Below are 17500 nucleotides of genomic sequence, written 5' to 3'. Positions count from 1 at the left end.
GCTGACTAGGAACATTATCAACAGGGTGGGTCATTGCTTGCATGCAAACAGCACAAACAAACTGCATAAGAGTGCAAAAACACATCAAACTTTACAACAACCCCACTCCCCTGGAATTTAACCAGGCTACCCCAAATGCATACCAGACGATAGCCCCGTGTCTGTGCAACAACATGGCACCCAGCCAGACACAACCCCCCCTTAATTTGAGTAAGACATTGACCTTTGAAAGACAGGGGTAGCCCCGGTACAAAAACTCAGCGAATCCGCCCTCTAGCACAAAGCATAGTCTTTACAACAACCCCACCCCCCTGGAATTTAACCAGGCTACCCCAAATGCATACCAGATGATAGCCCTGTGTCTGTGCAACAACATGACACCCAGCTAGACACAACCCCCCCTTAATTTGAGGGAGACATTGGGCTTTGAAGGACAGGGGTAAGCCCAGGTACAAAAACCCAGCGAATCTGCACTCTAGCACAAAGCATAGTCTTTACAACAACCCCACCCCCCTGGAATTTAACCAGGCTACCCCAAATGCATACCAGATGATAGCCCTGTGTCTGTGCAACAACATGACACCCAGCCAGACACAACCCCCCCTTAATTTAAGGGAGACATTGAGCTTTGAAAGACAGGGGTAAGCCCAGGTACAAAAACCCAGCGAATCTGCACTCTAGCACAAAGCATAGTCTTTACAACAACCCCACCCCCCTGGAATTTAACCAGGCTACCCCAAATGCATACCAGATGATAGCCCTGTGTCTGTGCAACAACATGACACCCAGCCAGACACAACCCCCCCTTAATTTGAGGGAGACATTGAGCTTTGAAAGACAGGGGTAAGCCCAAGTACAAAAACCCAGCGAATCTGCACTCTAGCACAAAGCATAGTCTTTACAACAACCCCACCCCCCTGGAATATAACCAGGCTACCCCAAATGCATACCAGATGATAGCCCTGTGTCTGTGCAACAACATGACACCCAGCTAGACACAACCCCTCCTTAATTTGAGGGAGACATTGAGCTTTGAAAGACAGGGGTAAGCCCAGGTACAAAAACCCAGCGAATCTGCACTCTAGCACAAAGCATAGTCTTTACAACAACCCCACCCCCCTGGAATTTAACCAGACTACCCCAAATGCATACCAGATGATAGCCCTGTGTCTGTGCAACAACATGACACCCAGCCAGACACAACCCTCCCTTAATTTGAGGGAGACATTGACCTTTGAAAGACAGGGGTAAGCCCAGGTACAAAAACCCAGCGAATCTGCACTCTAGCACAAAGCATAGTCTTTACAACAACCCCACCCCCCTGGAATTTAACCAGACTACCCCAAATGCATACCAGATGATAGCCCTGTGTCTGTGCAACAACATGACACCCAGCCAGACACAACCCCCCCTTAATTTGAGGGAGACATTGAGCTTTGAAAGACAGGGGTAAGCCCAGGTACAAAAACCCAGCGAATCTGCACTCTAGCACAAAGCATAGTCTTTACAACAACCCCACCCCCCTGGAATTTAACCAGGCTACCCCAAATGCATACCAGATGATAGCCCTGTGTCTGTGCAACATCATGACACCCAGCCAGACACAACCCCCCCTTAATTTGAGGGAGACATTGAGCTTTGAAAGACAGGGGTAAGCCCAGGTACAAAAACCCAGCGAATCTGCACTCTAGCACAAAGCATAGTCTTTACAACAACCCCACCCCCCTGGAATTTAACCAGGCTACCCCAAATGCATACCAGATGATAGCCCTGTGTCTGTGCAACAACATGACACCCAGCCAGACACAACCCCCCCTTAATTTGAGGGAGACATTGAGCTTTGAAAGACAGGGGTAAGCCCAGGTACAAAAACCCAGCGAATCTGCACTCTAGCACAAAGCATAGTCTTTACTACAACCCCACCCCCCTGGAATTTAACCAGGCTACCCCAAATGCATACCAGATGATAGCCCCGTTTCTGTGCAACAACATGACACCCAGCCAGACACAACCCCCCCTTAATTTGAGGGAGACATTGAGCTTTGAAAGACAGGGGTAAGCCCAGGTACAAAAACCCAGCGAATCTGCACTCTAGCACAAAGCGTAGTCTTAACAACCATCCGAGCAAGAACAAACCAGTGCAAAAGTTAATTGCAAAAAAAGTAGTCGACTGCTGTGAGAAAAGAAGATCATTAGTTCTTTAGGTTAACATTGATTATAGTTTCACTAGTGTGCAGTTTGTGCTATGATTTTAAATTAGTTGGATAAAGTCGATGTACATAGGACTGTATGAGACTTTAAATAAAGCATTGTCTTGTCTTGTCTTGTCTTACAACAACCCCACCCCCCTGGAATTTAACCAGGCTACCCCAAATGTGTAGTTCTAGAATATATTCATACTCCCTTTATAGAAGGGTTTGGAAATTGTTGGCGGGTTGGGGTTCTTATAAAGGCCGCAAAATTTAAGTAAATGTATGAAGCTTGACTGTAATTTCCAGAGAGGTTGGGGGGGAGGTCTAAGAAATAATCCTTTTCGTGGGGGAAGTATGGAAAATTTTCGGAACCACACAATGGATACCAGATGATAGCTCTGTTTTGGCAAAGTTTGATAATGAAAGATTTTTTAAAAGATAACGTCTTTATTATCAAATGCAAAAATATTATTAATCATTATTTTACAGTATATGTTTCATTTGTATTTGATAATGGTGATATGTCTCCGAATTTCACGGTTTAATAGAGTTCTGTAAAGGTTGCTGTACTTTAATGGACTCATTGTTGGGTTTTGGGCCATATGAAGAAAAATTATCACTATACACTTATCTAGTGCGCAATAAAGTTACATTACCTTGGCCGATGAATCTTCTTTTTAGAATAACTGGTATATTGACACCTTCTGCATTGTAAAGCTGACTTGATGGTACATGTCAGTTACATAAACAATAAAATATAAAATATGACAGTAAGCGTTTGTGAATTTAAATGTTATTGGACCAATCAATTTCAAGTATTTGGTAAGACAGACAAGTTGTTTACAAATTTTTTGGATTGGTTTTGTTATCGTACAGCAAGAAAAGTTTGTTTCTATAAAACCTGAAGTCTTAAGGTACGAAGCTCTTTGAAAGGGCTTGAGCTTATGTGTTTTTCTATGCCAGGATTTTCCTTTTTAAGAGTAATTAAACAGTAATAAGAAAATCTATAACTGTAAGTCCTAAATAATCATGACCTCCTGGCAAAAGAGAATGAAATTGTATTTTCTCTGTATGGTGTTAAAAGCGACACAGTTTGTTTTCTATAAACAAGGTCAGTAAACAAGTGTTATGTTCTTTGAGTAAGCAAGATCACCAAACAGTCCTATTATTGGTTTTAATGCACCTGACATCACGGCGGCCATGTTGGATGATAAAAACAAATGCATTTCTGTCCTCTGGGAACTCAACTGTATTTTCATTTTTATGTATTGAATTGTTTTCAAGCCTGGTCGCCTTGTCACGTGGTTACAATCCAAGAATATTAAAAACCTTATTTATGATTATGCGTTCATGTTTCATGATGTTTTGACTCTTCACGCAATACTGAACTTCGTAAAGTAGGAAATTGCTGCATTCACAATAAATGTAAGGTGTTGTCAGAACAGTACGGAAATCTTGCCCCAGTGTCAATATCTTCAAAGTTTATGTTCCCTACCTGAATCCAGAAATCCAGAAAAGAATTAATAGCCTTCTTTTATAAAACGCGGACTTAGGTCACATTGATTCCTTTCAATCGATAGCCTGGATTCAACGTTTCAAGTTCATTTGTTTCTGGCTCCTGTGGTCTCGGGTTCTCATCCCGTTATAAAAGAATCAAAGGCTGAGAAGAGATCCGAAGTGTTTTGATACACGGATGGTGTTTGCAGGCAAATTTTCAAAATAGTTGTATATTTTTTTCACACCCGCGGCAAATGTAGCCACCCTGCCTGGAAATGCGGGCTCATATTCCAGTTGCAATGAAGGTCATGTGACAAAGTATCAAAATTTATGCATAATCATGTGCAAATCTACGCATAAATTATCATAACATATTTCAAGTCACATGGCGTTTGAAAAGCAAAAACATATCATCAATACATTGAGCTAAAGGGGTCTATTGAAAAGTCTGTATGTCTCATATATTTTTCTTTTTAATGAAATAATAAAAGTCTGAAAAACAAATACAAATATTTTGAAAACTTGCCTGCAAACACCAGATCGACATTCAGTGAAGTAGCGAGATTGACACATTCCACAAATAGAATTGCAGCTTTTATAAGCATTCCCACACTCTGCCACACTTCTATACTTTCTCTAATTTTACCCTGTGGGAAAATAGCTCTTACATCCTTATCCAGTTGCCACAACGTTATTCAACATGTCCTACGCGAATGTTAGACGGGTGATGCTGCGGCACAAAAGAGCGGCAAAATGTCCTCTTTTGTCAAAATTTTTAAATCAATGTGTCACTACAGAGGAAGGAAACTTTGTTTCCACATCGGAGCTTTTTTCCGCCTATGAAACGGCAGTTTCAATTTGGACCGACGACGATAGTGTTCACGGCCAAACAAAGTTCCTAATGAAGAGAAGTGCTTTTAATCGAGTAAGTTCAAAAGTTGAAAAAGAAAACATCTCAAGGCATTGAAGGTGAAATGATCTAAAATCGTTTATTTTTATGTTAACAGCAACTAAAAAAGGAAATTTCCACCTTTTCATTCTCAAACAATGGAAATGTCACGTACGGCGTACAAAACAACACCAGAGGATACTTCAATATTAAACTCCACCGCGCCCGTCGTATGCTTGGCCATGAATTTGGAGGTGAACAGATGTTAAGAAACATCTCCGTATTCATGGCCAGGCATCCTCCACCAGTTCCTCCAATCGAGGTGAGTGTTTACTTGAGGCTCTTTCGTTCCTTTCCTGTTGAATATCTTTTCTTCTGGTTTAATGAAATGTTACTAGCTGATCAGTATTCGCACTTTTCTTGCACAGGTGCACGACGTTCCAAGTGACCCGCGAGGCGCGGGAAAATGCGCCTTCGCCAAAAAAGACGTGGAAAGAGGACAGGTGGTGGCAGAGTACACGGGGGAGCTTATATCGATGACTGAGGCAACGAAACGCGAGGCGGAGTACGCAAGAGTAGGAAAGACATGTACCCTCATGGTCATAGATCACCGCGGCCAAAGTATCGCGTAAGTTACTGGCTTAAGCGCATTTTTGCAAATACTTTTACTACCTCCAAGACGACGTTATATAAACACGTGTAACCGTTGTTTTGACTTGACTTGTCGCCTTTGGATTTCTTTGAACTATCTTTCTGTTTCAACTTACTCGCGAGAACCAACAGTTACCCAGTATGTTATGAATATATGTGGGATATTCTTAATGTTTGTGTTAAGTTGTACACACTAAAACGTTATTTATTATTTACTTTCAGAATTGATCCTTACTATGGTGATATTCATGCCGAACTAAACTTGGCGGCAACTATCAACCATTCAAGGCAAAACGCAAATTTAAAGCCCTATGTTGATGATACATCATCGCGAGCAAGAGTGTTTTTCGTTGCTTTGCATGATATTCCACAATCTGTGGAATTCCTCTGGAATTACGGCGACGCAGATTGGGAATATCATACAAACAGTCAAACTCTTCCACCCTAGCTTTTACCGTTTCTTTTTCTTCTTTATTCTTTCCCTTTTTTCTTAATCATAACTATAGTAAAATTCTCAAATCTGATTGACTATCAACTGTGCTGATTTCACCACTTATAGGCCAATACGCGTTATGCCTACTAATTGGACATCACGCACCATTGCAATTGCGCACTCAAATGCTTTTTTTCTCACCGCTAGCAAAAAAATCTCGGAAGTTCTTGCGTTTTAATTTTGAAAAATCCTAAAATATCACACATTTTGTTATAGTTATATATGATTAAGTTGTAGCAAACGTTCATGCAACCCAATACGGTCTGTAATCATAATCGAGATTTAAGTAATCACTCCCGCTGCACGGTCCTCCGATTTTTTGTTGATCACGCGCATCATTACAGACCGAATTGGATTCTACTTAGTCCATCTATTGCCCTTATTACTAAATTTACAATTTATCGTGACGTTATTACAATACATACGGTACTTGTTTCATCCCCCTTTTTTGTCAATTTGGGCTAACCGGCATTACCAAACAGGCAATAATTGCCTTTACCTTTTTTTGTCTATCGATGCCAAAAATTGATTTTTATGTTGACATTTGTTATTCAGTAAGATGTTCTCAGAAATATCTGCTTTGCGCTACATTTCAGTCATGCATGCAATTTGATTACGGACCAAAAGTAAAGTTTTGTTTTATTGTGCGCGAGTGATTTTACGAGCTAGCTTTGCGCGCTCGAAATGAGTTTTAGCATCGACGACGGCTACAGCAACGAAAACGTCACTTTTAAAATGAATTTGCGTTTTTCAAATTTTATCGCGTTAATTCCAATTCACTGAAAATGTCTAGTGTAGGCAAATTTCCCTGGAGTTGATTTCTTAAGGACTGCACTCAAGTTTAGAAAGACAAAGAAAATTTCCCTATCGCTTGTTTACGTCCTCCATAAAACGTGAAATTAGGCTCGTAGTCGTGCAGCAATGGCAAAGAAATGTGCAAAAAAGTGATCTGCACGTGTAAACGTGATGTTTTGTTTAATAAACTTATTGCTGTTTTGACGTTCTCGTTTTGCCGTCGCCGTGGACCTTGCTAAAACTCCCTGCTGACAGAGATTGCGGTAAAAGGTTTATGGCTTAGGACATTTAATTTAGCCTGATAGGTGTTACTTTACTTTGAAGCTAAAGTATACTCACGTCTAAAAAAAATTCCTTTTCATGGGAGGTCGACGATTAGGGAGCTTTGGCATCGACGGCGGCAACAGCAGCGAAAACGTCAATTTTAAAACGAATAGGCGTTTTTTTTAAATCTTGCGGTGTTAATTCTAATTCTCTCCATAAAACGTATCGTAGTTGTGCGGGCAGTGACAGCAAAGAAGTAGATGCACGGGCAGACTTGCTTTTCTTAATAAACCTATAGCTTTTTTGCCTTACTCGTTGCCGTGGCCGGACGTCGTTGCTATAGCTTCCTATGTCCTGATGTTTTTGCTTCATGTTTCTGTTATTTACCCTTAACTATAAGGTTTCCCTTAGTTTCTTACTGATTGCTTTTTGGCTAAGGGAATATGTTTGATAAAGTGGACACCTATAATTTAGCTTGGAAACATAGCATCCTTTCTTTCATCAGCTGTACATAAATTGCGGTTGCATATTGGCCAATGCACCTTACAAGTCGTTGCTAACAGAGAACTTTATAAACGCAATAGTTTCTCATTCCTTTCTAGTTAAATCAAATTGAGTATACACAGCCAAAGCAAACTGATCGTGAGGACGGCACGCTTAAGCCTTTACCGCAGCGGGGCGCTCGTGCGATTATCAGTCGCCTTTAGTTCAACGTTTGCGTTTTAAAAAGGTCTCAGGGTGCAGTTACAAGTGTTTACTCAGTCGAACTGTGGTACATCGAGTTGTGAACACTACCAAACGGATACAGTGAATAAAATGTTCATGAACCTAATTATTGTCTCTCAATCCGATAAAACCAACGGTATCGTAATTAGGGTATAACAGTTATACAATATTGTAATTGGTATTATCACTATGTACACAAGTAGTGGTTATTCATTACTAGTCAGCATCATGACTGTCCTGATCAGCGGGAGCAACTGCCAATGCAGTGAAGAACCGTAAAGCCCTTTCAGATAAATATTTCTGGGCGAGTGTCATACAATTTGGTCTCACATTTTCGCGAACAGGTCTGCAATCTTGTCTCACAGGAACTAGATCCGCTGGATTCAATTCCTCACATTGTTTCTTCTTTACAAAAGAGACAATTGTTGGCTTTTCTACTGTGTCCATTGTAAACCTGATAAAGGCGGTTTCATTGTGCCTGGTAAGCGTTAAGTTTCCTTCTTGATCTGGTATCTCACCATAGCCAAAATTCATAAACGCAATTTTTCCCACTCCGAATTTTTCTCCGTTAATGTCCTCGCTTCTAGCAATGTATTTCTTCTTTAAGTACGATTTATAGTTCATTATCTGATGAAGGCTTACCCAGTGGCTTCTGACGTTACGTAAATGGCTATTTCGTAGAGAAATTGCCCATTCTTGAGGAGTTTCGATTTTTTCCTGAGTGTTAAAGAATTGCTGAATACACCCGAATCTTCTATCACATATTGAAAAGGAATGCCCTTCCAATAAAAATTTCAGATCTACTCGAAGAAACCTTCCATTTTGGACAAGGGTGTCCAAGTAAAAAAATAAAAAGCAGTGTTTAAACTGTGCTGGCGAGTTGTCTGCCCATAGTATTAAATGATGAAATGTCCCGTACCTTTCTATTAGTGTCTCCAATACGTAGTTAAGTAAAGATATCACTTCATTAGGACCACTTCCGCCAATGGATTCATCGTAAAAAAAACAGTTCATAATATCCTCATTGGCTGAATAGACCCCGAAAAGATTGGTCCTTAACTTTCTCAAGTAAAAGGAATCTTGAGAGGAAACTTTTGGCGTCGGAAGACACTTATGATAGTCCATTTGGAGAACCAACACTCTTGGCATCATCGTTAAATGGCACCCCTGGGTTACAATCCGGTCGAAACGGAATAATAGTTCAATGGGCCGAAGATTTAACAAAGGTCAGTAGTCGGATGGGCGCATTATTTATAAGTGTGTTCACTTGCTTGTTTTGTCGCAATATTAAAAAAAATGTAAAGTCGCGAAAACTCTAGATTTTTCTCATAAAATGCAGCTATTTTGTAGAACGTGTTTCACAACTCGGGAATTGCACCTGAATTCTAGACTTTTCGTGAATCACGCAGTTGAATTTCCTTAAGGCCGACTGTTTCAAGGGCGAAGTTGATAAAGTATTATCATTATTATGCAAAAAGTGAGTGCATTTCTTATTTTTGATGGAGTAATATTTGTGTCTTTTAGGAGGAAAAATTACACAAAAATGCATTTTTCTCTTCTCATCCCACACGATTACAGAGGCTATTTTTAATAAAACTATACTGATAAGTAGCGAAACTGTTAACACCTGGTAGATTGGTTATAATTGACGTCAGAAAACGTTTTTATAGTTACTTTTTTATCACGATGCTAGAAAATTCTAGTAAGCTCTATCTTCCATGAAGAATATAAAATGAATAAGAATTACACGGGTGAGATTAAAACATTTTCCTTTCCTTCAACAATGGGCTCTTTTGCTCAGCAAGAAACAGAGATGAACTTAAGTGGGGTTGATGTTAATCGCCTATTGTACATTTTTGACAGTTCGAATCCGTGGCAATATTTTAGACAAGGTAAACCTCTTGCAAGCTCGGTAGAGAAAGGAAGGAGAACTTTGAGTTCCAGAAGCAAGTTAAAAAAGGTTTACGTGCCAAAGGCGAACCGAGTGAACCGGCGCAAAAATGCTGCCTTTGGTTTGCACAATTTGAACTTGACCTGTTGTGACAATGGATGCCTCCTGAGACACGGTCTGTGTAATATAAAACGCATCATACGGCAGCAAAGGGACCTGCTTTATAAGAAACAATACAATGAACAAAATTATCTTCTGTCAAAACTTGTGGAAGTGAAGATCACGCAAACCGGAAAACGAAAAATAACATACAAGTCCCCATCGCTGGGTGAAGTATGCAAGACTGCGTTCCTCAAGGTTTATGGTATCTCAAAGCATAAAATAGAATGTCTGCTAAAAAAAATGAGCCCTGAAGGACCATTTATAGAGCCCGACCAAAGAGGGCAAACCACTCCTCGAAGACTTTTGCCTGAAACAAAACAGACCGTCATCGACTTTATACTTTCACATGACGCGTCCGAGTCTCATTATAGAAGATCGCGAAGTGGCAGCAAAAAGTATTTTGAATCCAATGAAACACTACGAAAAATGTGGTCGGAATATGTTCGTGAACATCCTGATGTCAAGACGACCAGGTTAAAAAGAAAAAACAAAGGACCTGTTATAAGTTTTTCAACTTTTAGAAATATCTTTAACACCGAATTGAAAGATGTTCTTAGCTTCAGAAAATCTAGGCTCGATACCTGTCAAGTTTGTGACAAGACTAATAACCGACTTAAGTATCTAAAATCTTTACGAAATCGAAGCGTCAAGCAAGATCAAGAGATCCGCGATCTGACTCATTCAAAGAACTCTCATCTCAGAGAAAGTGAAGCAAGGTTTGCTTCCTTGAAATATGACGTAACAGTATTGGCTTTAAAAGTGCAGTAAACCCGAGCTGAGACACTTTTTTTAGTTAGTTTAAATAGCAAAAATAAAGAAAAGATAAAAATACGACTGAAATAGATCTTTTTACAGTCTTATTTATTTTTAATTGTGATTATTACAGTTTTCATTTCTGTAACTTTTTTTGTCTCTCTCTTACCATTGCTGAATGATCTGATTTTTATATATTTTTTTTCTGTTAATAGAGGGCCACAAATAAATGAGTTTTAACTGTAAAAAGGTTATCTGCTGTCTAAATAAAGTCTTCACTCCACTTTATCCGACTGCATAATTTGCCAGCCAGATCATAATTACATCATATGGATCATTCCCCTTAACAGGAAGGACGTTTCTATGTTACGCTACGATATACATATGCCCCTTACTGATGTACGTTTGTAGTCTACAAAGAGGCAACACTTGTAAATGGTGAGAAACTATCTTCCCGCTCGTTCGAATCTTTTTGCAATCAAAGATTTAAAGATCACTGTCTAAGTCACAAATTTAATGGGAAGCTTAAAAAAAAAAACACGGGAGGAGAAAGAAATAACAAGTATCTTTCGTTGCAGCATTTTCATTTATTTTTGTTGCAGTCAAGTAATATTAAGATAATTTTACCTCAACGGTACCGAGACTTTAACAAAAGCAAGGCTCATATCACTTCCGTACATAATTTTTTATAACATAAACTCCTTTGCGCGGGCACCCCCAACGACAATTTCCTCCTAATATATTTTAAACACTTCTTAGGCTATCCAGAGTATTTTTAAATCTCTAGAAATGCATCGTCAGTGTCGCTATAAAATTTTGTGTATCAGTTCGGTCATCCTACGGTATTTTGAGTCTTTTGAAAAATACGAGGGCTTCACCGTTAATTTACCGTAAATATTAGATGCACTTAAAGGTATTAAAAAAGTTAAAACTGCATAATTGATTCCTGTTAGGAACATCACATTTTAGAGTCCGAAATTTTCCATTTTTTCTGCTTACGATAAATAGCCTAGACTGGGGGGTAAAATGTGAAGAATTAAACTTAAAATAAAATAATGGAAATTCATTAACTAAGTTTCAAAATTTGTATATGAATAGATCAATATTCATAAGCAGATTTTAAGCAATCCTCAAGCAGTAGAAAATAATAGGCCTGTTCTCCCTCTCCGTAGAGAAAATATAAAGTAAACAGTCGCTGGGTGTGCCTGTTTTAAAAAATAAGAAAAAAAGACTAAAGTTATTTAAGAGTCATCTCCAAAAATTCAATGACTTAAGACCTATCAAAAAACTTATTTAAACAAAATTAGTCGACTAATAAGCCAAGAAACTCCAAATGCATACCAGATGATAGCCCTGTGTCTGTGCAACAACATGACACCCAGCCAGACACAACCCCCCCTTAATTTGAGGGAGACATTGAGCTTTGAAAGACAGGGGTAAGCCCAGGTACAAAAACCCAGCGAATCTGCACTCTAGCACAAAGCATAGTCTTTACAACAACCCCACCCCCCTGGAATTTAACCAGGCTACCCCAAATGCATACCAGATGATAGCCCTGTGTCTGTGCAACAACATGACACTTAGTTTGACGGAAGCCCCCCTCAAAAAATATTATCTGGGCCAACGGGGGCAACAGCCCGTCCCTACGGGACGGACTGTTGCCCCCCTCGTGCAAATTTTCTGGAATTTGCACTGATTTCTGTCACTTCCAGGAAGTTATTTGAAGCCCATGGTTAAGAGGTGAGGGTGGTTAGTCCTGAAGAGCGAGATTGTTATTTTTACACTAAAAGTATCAGGGCTTTAAGCAAATTAAGTTTTAAAAGATTGCCTGCAATGTGCTGGACTTGACTTAAGATTTCAGGCAACCCGGTTTTCAAAACTCCAGGTAGATATATATATATAAAGATAACTGCAACATATATATGGACGATGGAAGGTTATTCAAACATTTTCTTATCCATTAAAAATATTTCGACGAGACTGATTGGCTCCAATTCCTCTGCTGATTCTTCATGACCAACTGGCGCTAACCAAAATTGGAAGATGCGAGCAATATACCATAGACGATATATTTGATTGGAAACGAGACTGCGTGGGCAGTAGACCATCGATCAACATCGTTTCACTCCAGGCGCGGCCGAGTAGCTGGTTACGGTGCGAGTGAAATGAAAAAAAAAAAGAAAAAAAAAATGGCGTTCAGGGCTATCCAGGGCTATCCAAAGACGAAATAGCAAGAATACGCAAAACACATTGCTCGATGGATTTTATCTACTTTTGAGGAGTAAGTTGCAAAAAACAAAAAAAAAACTACTGACGCTATTTATGTCCGTAAACCCTGATAAGAAATAGGCCAAAGTTAAGAGGAAGGCCTACGAGGAGGTAAGCTTGTTAAGAGCGAATGTCTGTAAATATCGAGCAACCGGCGGCCACGGTCAAAAATTAAATTTCGCTCATATCTTGTCCATACATACCTATTAGTAAGTAACTAAACGGGGTGTACTTTGTTTTTCAAAAGGCCGCTTGGATTTGGAGAAAATCGACAAAATCAATTTTCGTGGTCGGCGACTTGAAAACAACCAAAATTTGAGGCAAAATGAGGGGGTCTCAAAACTTCGCTCGTACGCAAAAAGGAAGAAAGCGTGGTAAAATATTCCCCGATAAATCAATTTATAAAGGGTTTTAGCCTTAGAATGGCGGTTAATTCTTAACTTAACGATAATGTGGAAGGTAAACAATTTTATTTTAGTTTTGGTTCTTTTTCAAGTCAACGAAGTTTAAATTTAGACCTAAAGTCGCGATTTAATTTTCAGGCATGTGCTACACCTTGGTTTTTCCTGAAACTCAAGCTATATGTTAGTTAAACATTGTACTAAAACATATGTAAGAACTGGCTTGGGTAATTTAAATTGGGCTTCAGACGAACCTTCTGAACTTGAACAAATTTTGAGTGAAATATGACACATTTGCATAATTCACCAACGCCTTGCTGTTGCCAAAAGGGATCACTGGCATTTCCTGAGAAGAGACCTGATGTACTTCTATAGTACGATAAATAATTTGCTAACACGCAATAGAAATTAACTTACCTTTATAGTTTGGGCCCTTTTTTTTACTTTTTCTACTCTCGAGCTATAAAACTCTGCTGGCGCTAACGCATTTGTAATTTGACCTCTAACGAGAGGTCATTGGAGATGGGCCAGGTTATTAAAATGTCACTCAAACCGAATGAGCGTTATGATCTAAATTCTTAAGGTGGTTGAACAAAATATATCACGAGAAAAATATGTTTTTAAGACATTTTCGGCGATTTGAAAGATGTTTTTACCAATTCCTAGAATCAGTTACAACATACAGCGAGGAAGTGTGAGAAGACAAGGAGAGGTGTTGCGCGACAACGAACACCATCCTTCGAACTTAAGAATGAGCAGTCTAAAACAAAATTGTTTATACATTTCTTTGATGTTTCCAAAGTTATTTGTTCAATTATACAACAACTGAAAGCCTGCATAGTCTGGCTGCCACCAGTACTTGATTTAAAAGTGTAAAGTGGTGGTCAGTTTTTCGGACACCTGTGCATGTGAAAAAAGCATTGACTATTAAGGAATTTGGAAAACATCAAAATCATACACCCTGCCAGTAAACACGAACACTGAGTGGGTTTTAAACTTTGGACAACCTCGATAAATGATCTCGGAAGCGTTTTTTATCTTGAGTGAAGAATCACAATAAAAAAAATCATGTTATTTCATATGCATATTTTGGGGAAGGGTGGCTCTGAATCTTACTTGGGTACTACCTAGTAAGACTCCAGCGGAAAGGTCGTTGAGGGGATAGAAGAATCCGTCGAAAGGGTTACGCTGTAACTCTTGGTCAAGGATGTTAGGTAAGTAATTGGCTCTAAACCCTGTCTCCCCTTTATCAAATGCTTGCACAGGTTAACCAGCATTAAAAAACTTACATTAGCACACGCAACTAAGAAAATATCTCAAAGTGATTGGGGAAATGCAATCCAGGCAGGGCGGCCTTGTGGAGTGGTAGATGACGTAGCGCTATTTTAAAGTCTACAAACCTCTCCTTGAGTGTGAAGACTTAAGGCACGAGTTTCAGTTTCTAGTATCGAATATATACAAAGAAGGAAACCTGGGGTCTAGAACGCTGACCTGTTCCTCTCTCATTCCTTTACCAAAGGATACGTCAAAGTATATCAGACAATTTCCTCCTTACAGCATGCTCGGCTACTCAAACAAGCTTTAAAATCTGACACTAAAATGATATACCGCAGATACAGCAGGTTAGAAAGCTGGAATGAAACGTTTTTACCAGTGGGTTAGGCCCTGACGTCTTCAAATTCACATTAAAAGGACACTGTTTAGGCAAAAGCATTAAGTTTACTTTTCCGGTAAATTCTGTCTTTCGGCCTTAGACAACGGACCAGGGGCCCGTTTGTCCAAAGTCCCTATAACTTTTCGGGCCCGAAATCAAATATTCAAATCGAAATAAAAGGATTAAGAGGAGCGCGGGTTGTGGCCAGCAAAATACCTCATTTTTTTCATTAACGGATATTTTTATCATGTTAGATGCAAAACTATTGAAATTTATATCTTGCATGTAAAGAACAACAGCTTTAGGGGCCCGTTAGTTATCGGGACTTTCGAGAATTGAACGAGCCCAGAAGCGGATGCAGCCTCAATATCCGCTTCATTGATGACTGCCAGAGAAAGTTATGGTCGGAGACTTTCTTTTCAAGAGTTCTGACCATGAATTTCTGACGAGCCACCAAGTCTCAGTCTCAAGGCCGGTACCAAAGCGCACACTCAGAAAATGGCAAAATGGCCGAGAGTAAAACTGAAAAAAAAAACTATGTGGGTAAAGAAAGTAGTGGAAGCGTTAGGCGAAAGTTGACAGGGGCACCCAACGACAGTTTCCTCTTAAATACATTCGAAACCCTTTTAGGTTATCTAAATTACTAAGTTCTTTGCGGCGCCATATAATTATTATGAGGGCTTCAATACTATTTTTTCGACAATTTTGACATTTTTTCTGATTCCTTCTCTATTACAATTTCGTATCTGAAAATTTTAATTCCCTTTATATGGAGAAAACCTGTCTCGTGTTGGAGAGTCACCCTCCCAGCCGAGAGGGGAAAAAACATTGACCCCAACCGGCCTTCGCGCATGCTCTAATTGTCCGCTCCTTGGCTATGCGAGCCCTTTACCGATACGGATTTGCCGGTCGGACCGAAATGTCCCCTTCCATTTTACAAAATTATCTTCCCCAGGACCACTGGTCTGTATCCTGCTTACAAGCACGATAACCAAACTCGCGGTGGCTTTGGTTTGGTCTGTGCAACTGGAATGTACCTTCCACTGAGCAAGTGGTTTTTCGCAAATTTCAAACAGGAATTTTTTTGAATGGAAAGCGCGTAAAGTGCCTACAGAGAAACTTTGGCCCGGCTTGGAGGCTGACCCTACCATTACAAAAGGGTGACTGGACAAGGTGGGTCATCCTTCTAGCCGAGCCAACTTTTTGTAATTTCAACGGTTCGCCATGTTTTGTAAAGAAATGCGTGAGACGTTGCCTCTTCCAGGAAAGCTCGGGTAGGCGGGTGACCATTCTGCTGGAGACAAATTTTCTTCATCTAAGAGGGGCCTAAATTTTAGTTCTTTACATTAATTTCCATAGTCCAGCTGACGCACATTTTTGTTGTTGTTGTTTTTTGTTCTACAATGTGGAAAACCGAAATTAAAAAATACAGTGGAACCCCGTTGATGCGACCAACACTGGGCCATAACAGCCAGGTCATAATAGCGAGGTGGACGCATTAAAGAGGTCTTCAAAATAATAAAATGACTCGGAGATTTTCACGTCTGGGTGGAAAGACTATGGGAGGTGAGCTGAGGCAAGAGGTGGTCGTATAAACGGGGTGGTCGCAAGGCAGGGTTCCTCTGTATACAAACAGAAGCAAGAGTTTGACGATGGAATAACCATGTTCAGATTAGAAAAAATATATATACCGAGAGATAATTGCAGAATGTTTACAAAAACTGTTATCCAAAACAATGGAACTTGCATATGCGAGAGGAAAGACAGCCGCCTGATAGGTAATAACGCGGTGAAATAGCTATAGATTGAAGCCTGAACTCAATCAAAGGCACATACAAGGCGACGGAGGGAAGTTGACGTGAAAAACGATATTTTTGGACTTATTTAGTATTGTATGGAAGCACACTTTAAGTAAACGTAGGAAAAAAAGAAAATAAACATGATTTGGATTGTTAGTAGCATAGTATGCTACTTTTGGCAAGAACATTAAAAAAAGGCGTCGCTCCAATGGTTAGATTAGGAAACCTGTGAATCCTGTCACGCAACACTTTTGACCAGACTTTTATGACCAAAGAGGTATCGGCAGCCCGAAAGTTTCACTATCAAAATCGCAGTTTTTGTGAGACCTAGAATTTTTAAATGGCAATGGATGTAAAAGTTTGACTGCGGAAAAGAAAGGCCAGCAATGCCAAGAAATGTTCTGTTTCAGGTTATTTTCACGCACCACGTTTCCTCGAGTTTTTGGATCTTTGGTTGATTAGCTTGGGACAAGGCGCAATGCCAGTTAACCAGAACGGTAACAAAAATTATCGTTTCAGTACAAATGTCTTTAATACAAGTGCGATTGTGAGTTAAGTTTCTTTTGGAGAGCCCAGCCATCGTGACTTGTCGAGCAACAACCAACCGACGTTCTTGAAAAGTCTCATATTTCAAGCAAAATTTATTCAACTTCAGAAGGTTCGTGTGAAGTACAAATTTAATTACCCAGGCCAATTCTTACATATGTTTTAGCACAATGTTTAAATAACATATGACTTGAGTTTCAGGTAAAACCAAGGTGTAGCACATGCCTAAAATATAAAAGGCAACTTTCTGCCTAAATTTAAATTTCGTTTAGTTGAAAAAGAATCCAAACTGAAATAACATTGTTTATCTTCCCGATTATCGTTAAGATAAGAATTCATCACCAAACCAGAAGTGGAACCCTTTATAAATTGATTTATCGGGGAATATTTTACCCCGCTTTATTCCCGTGTGCGTGCGAGCGAAGTTTTGAGACCACCTCATTTTGCCTCAAATTTTTGTTGTTTTTAAGTCGCCGACCACGAAAATTGATTTTGTCGATTTTCTCCAAATCCAAGCGG

At 39.6% G+C, this 17500-nt stretch overlaps 2 protein-coding genes across 2 annotated transcripts in view; one reads left to right on the top strand and one right to left on the bottom strand.

Moving 5' to 3' along the window:
* Nucleotides 1–17500, bottom strand: part of LOC140928009 (uncharacterized) — a 49441-nt gene that overhangs the window by 3148 nt on the left and 28793 nt on the right. The window lies entirely within an intron of this gene.
* On the top strand, nt 4749–5739 carry LOC140948354 (N-lysine methyltransferase KMT5A-A-like). Its single transcript, XM_073397593.1, has 3 exons — nt 4749–4900; nt 5007–5206; nt 5452–5739. Exons 1-3 carry the CDS (start codon nt 4811–4813, stop codon nt 5675–5677), a joined length of 516 nt encoding a protein of 171 aa, XP_073253694.1. The 5' UTR covers nt 4749–4810; the 3' UTR covers nt 5678–5739.

The sequence above is a fragment of the Porites lutea genome, chromosome 1 (assembly GCF_958299795.1).
Source record: "Porites lutea chromosome 1, jaPorLute2.1, whole genome shotgun sequence".
NCBI classification, from domain to species: Eukaryota; Metazoa; Cnidaria; class Anthozoa; order Scleractinia; family Poritidae; genus Porites; species Porites lutea.
This window is presented reverse-complemented; position numbering and strand designations above follow the sequence as displayed.

Excerpts from the sequence above, each read along its gene's own strand:
- LOC140948354 (XM_073397593.1), top strand. The coding sequence starts at position 4,811 with ATGCTTGGCCATGAATTTGGAGGTGAACAGATGTTAAGAAACATCTCC. Across the intron at positions 4,901-5,006 it reads CACCAGTTCCTCCAATCGAG|GTGCACGACGTTCCAAGTGA; the intron begins GTGAGTGTTTAC and ends TTTCTTGCACAG. Across the intron at positions 5,207-5,451 it reads CACCGCGGCCAAAGTATCGC|AATTGATCCTTACTATGGTG; the intron begins GTAAGTTACTGG and ends ATTTACTTTCAG.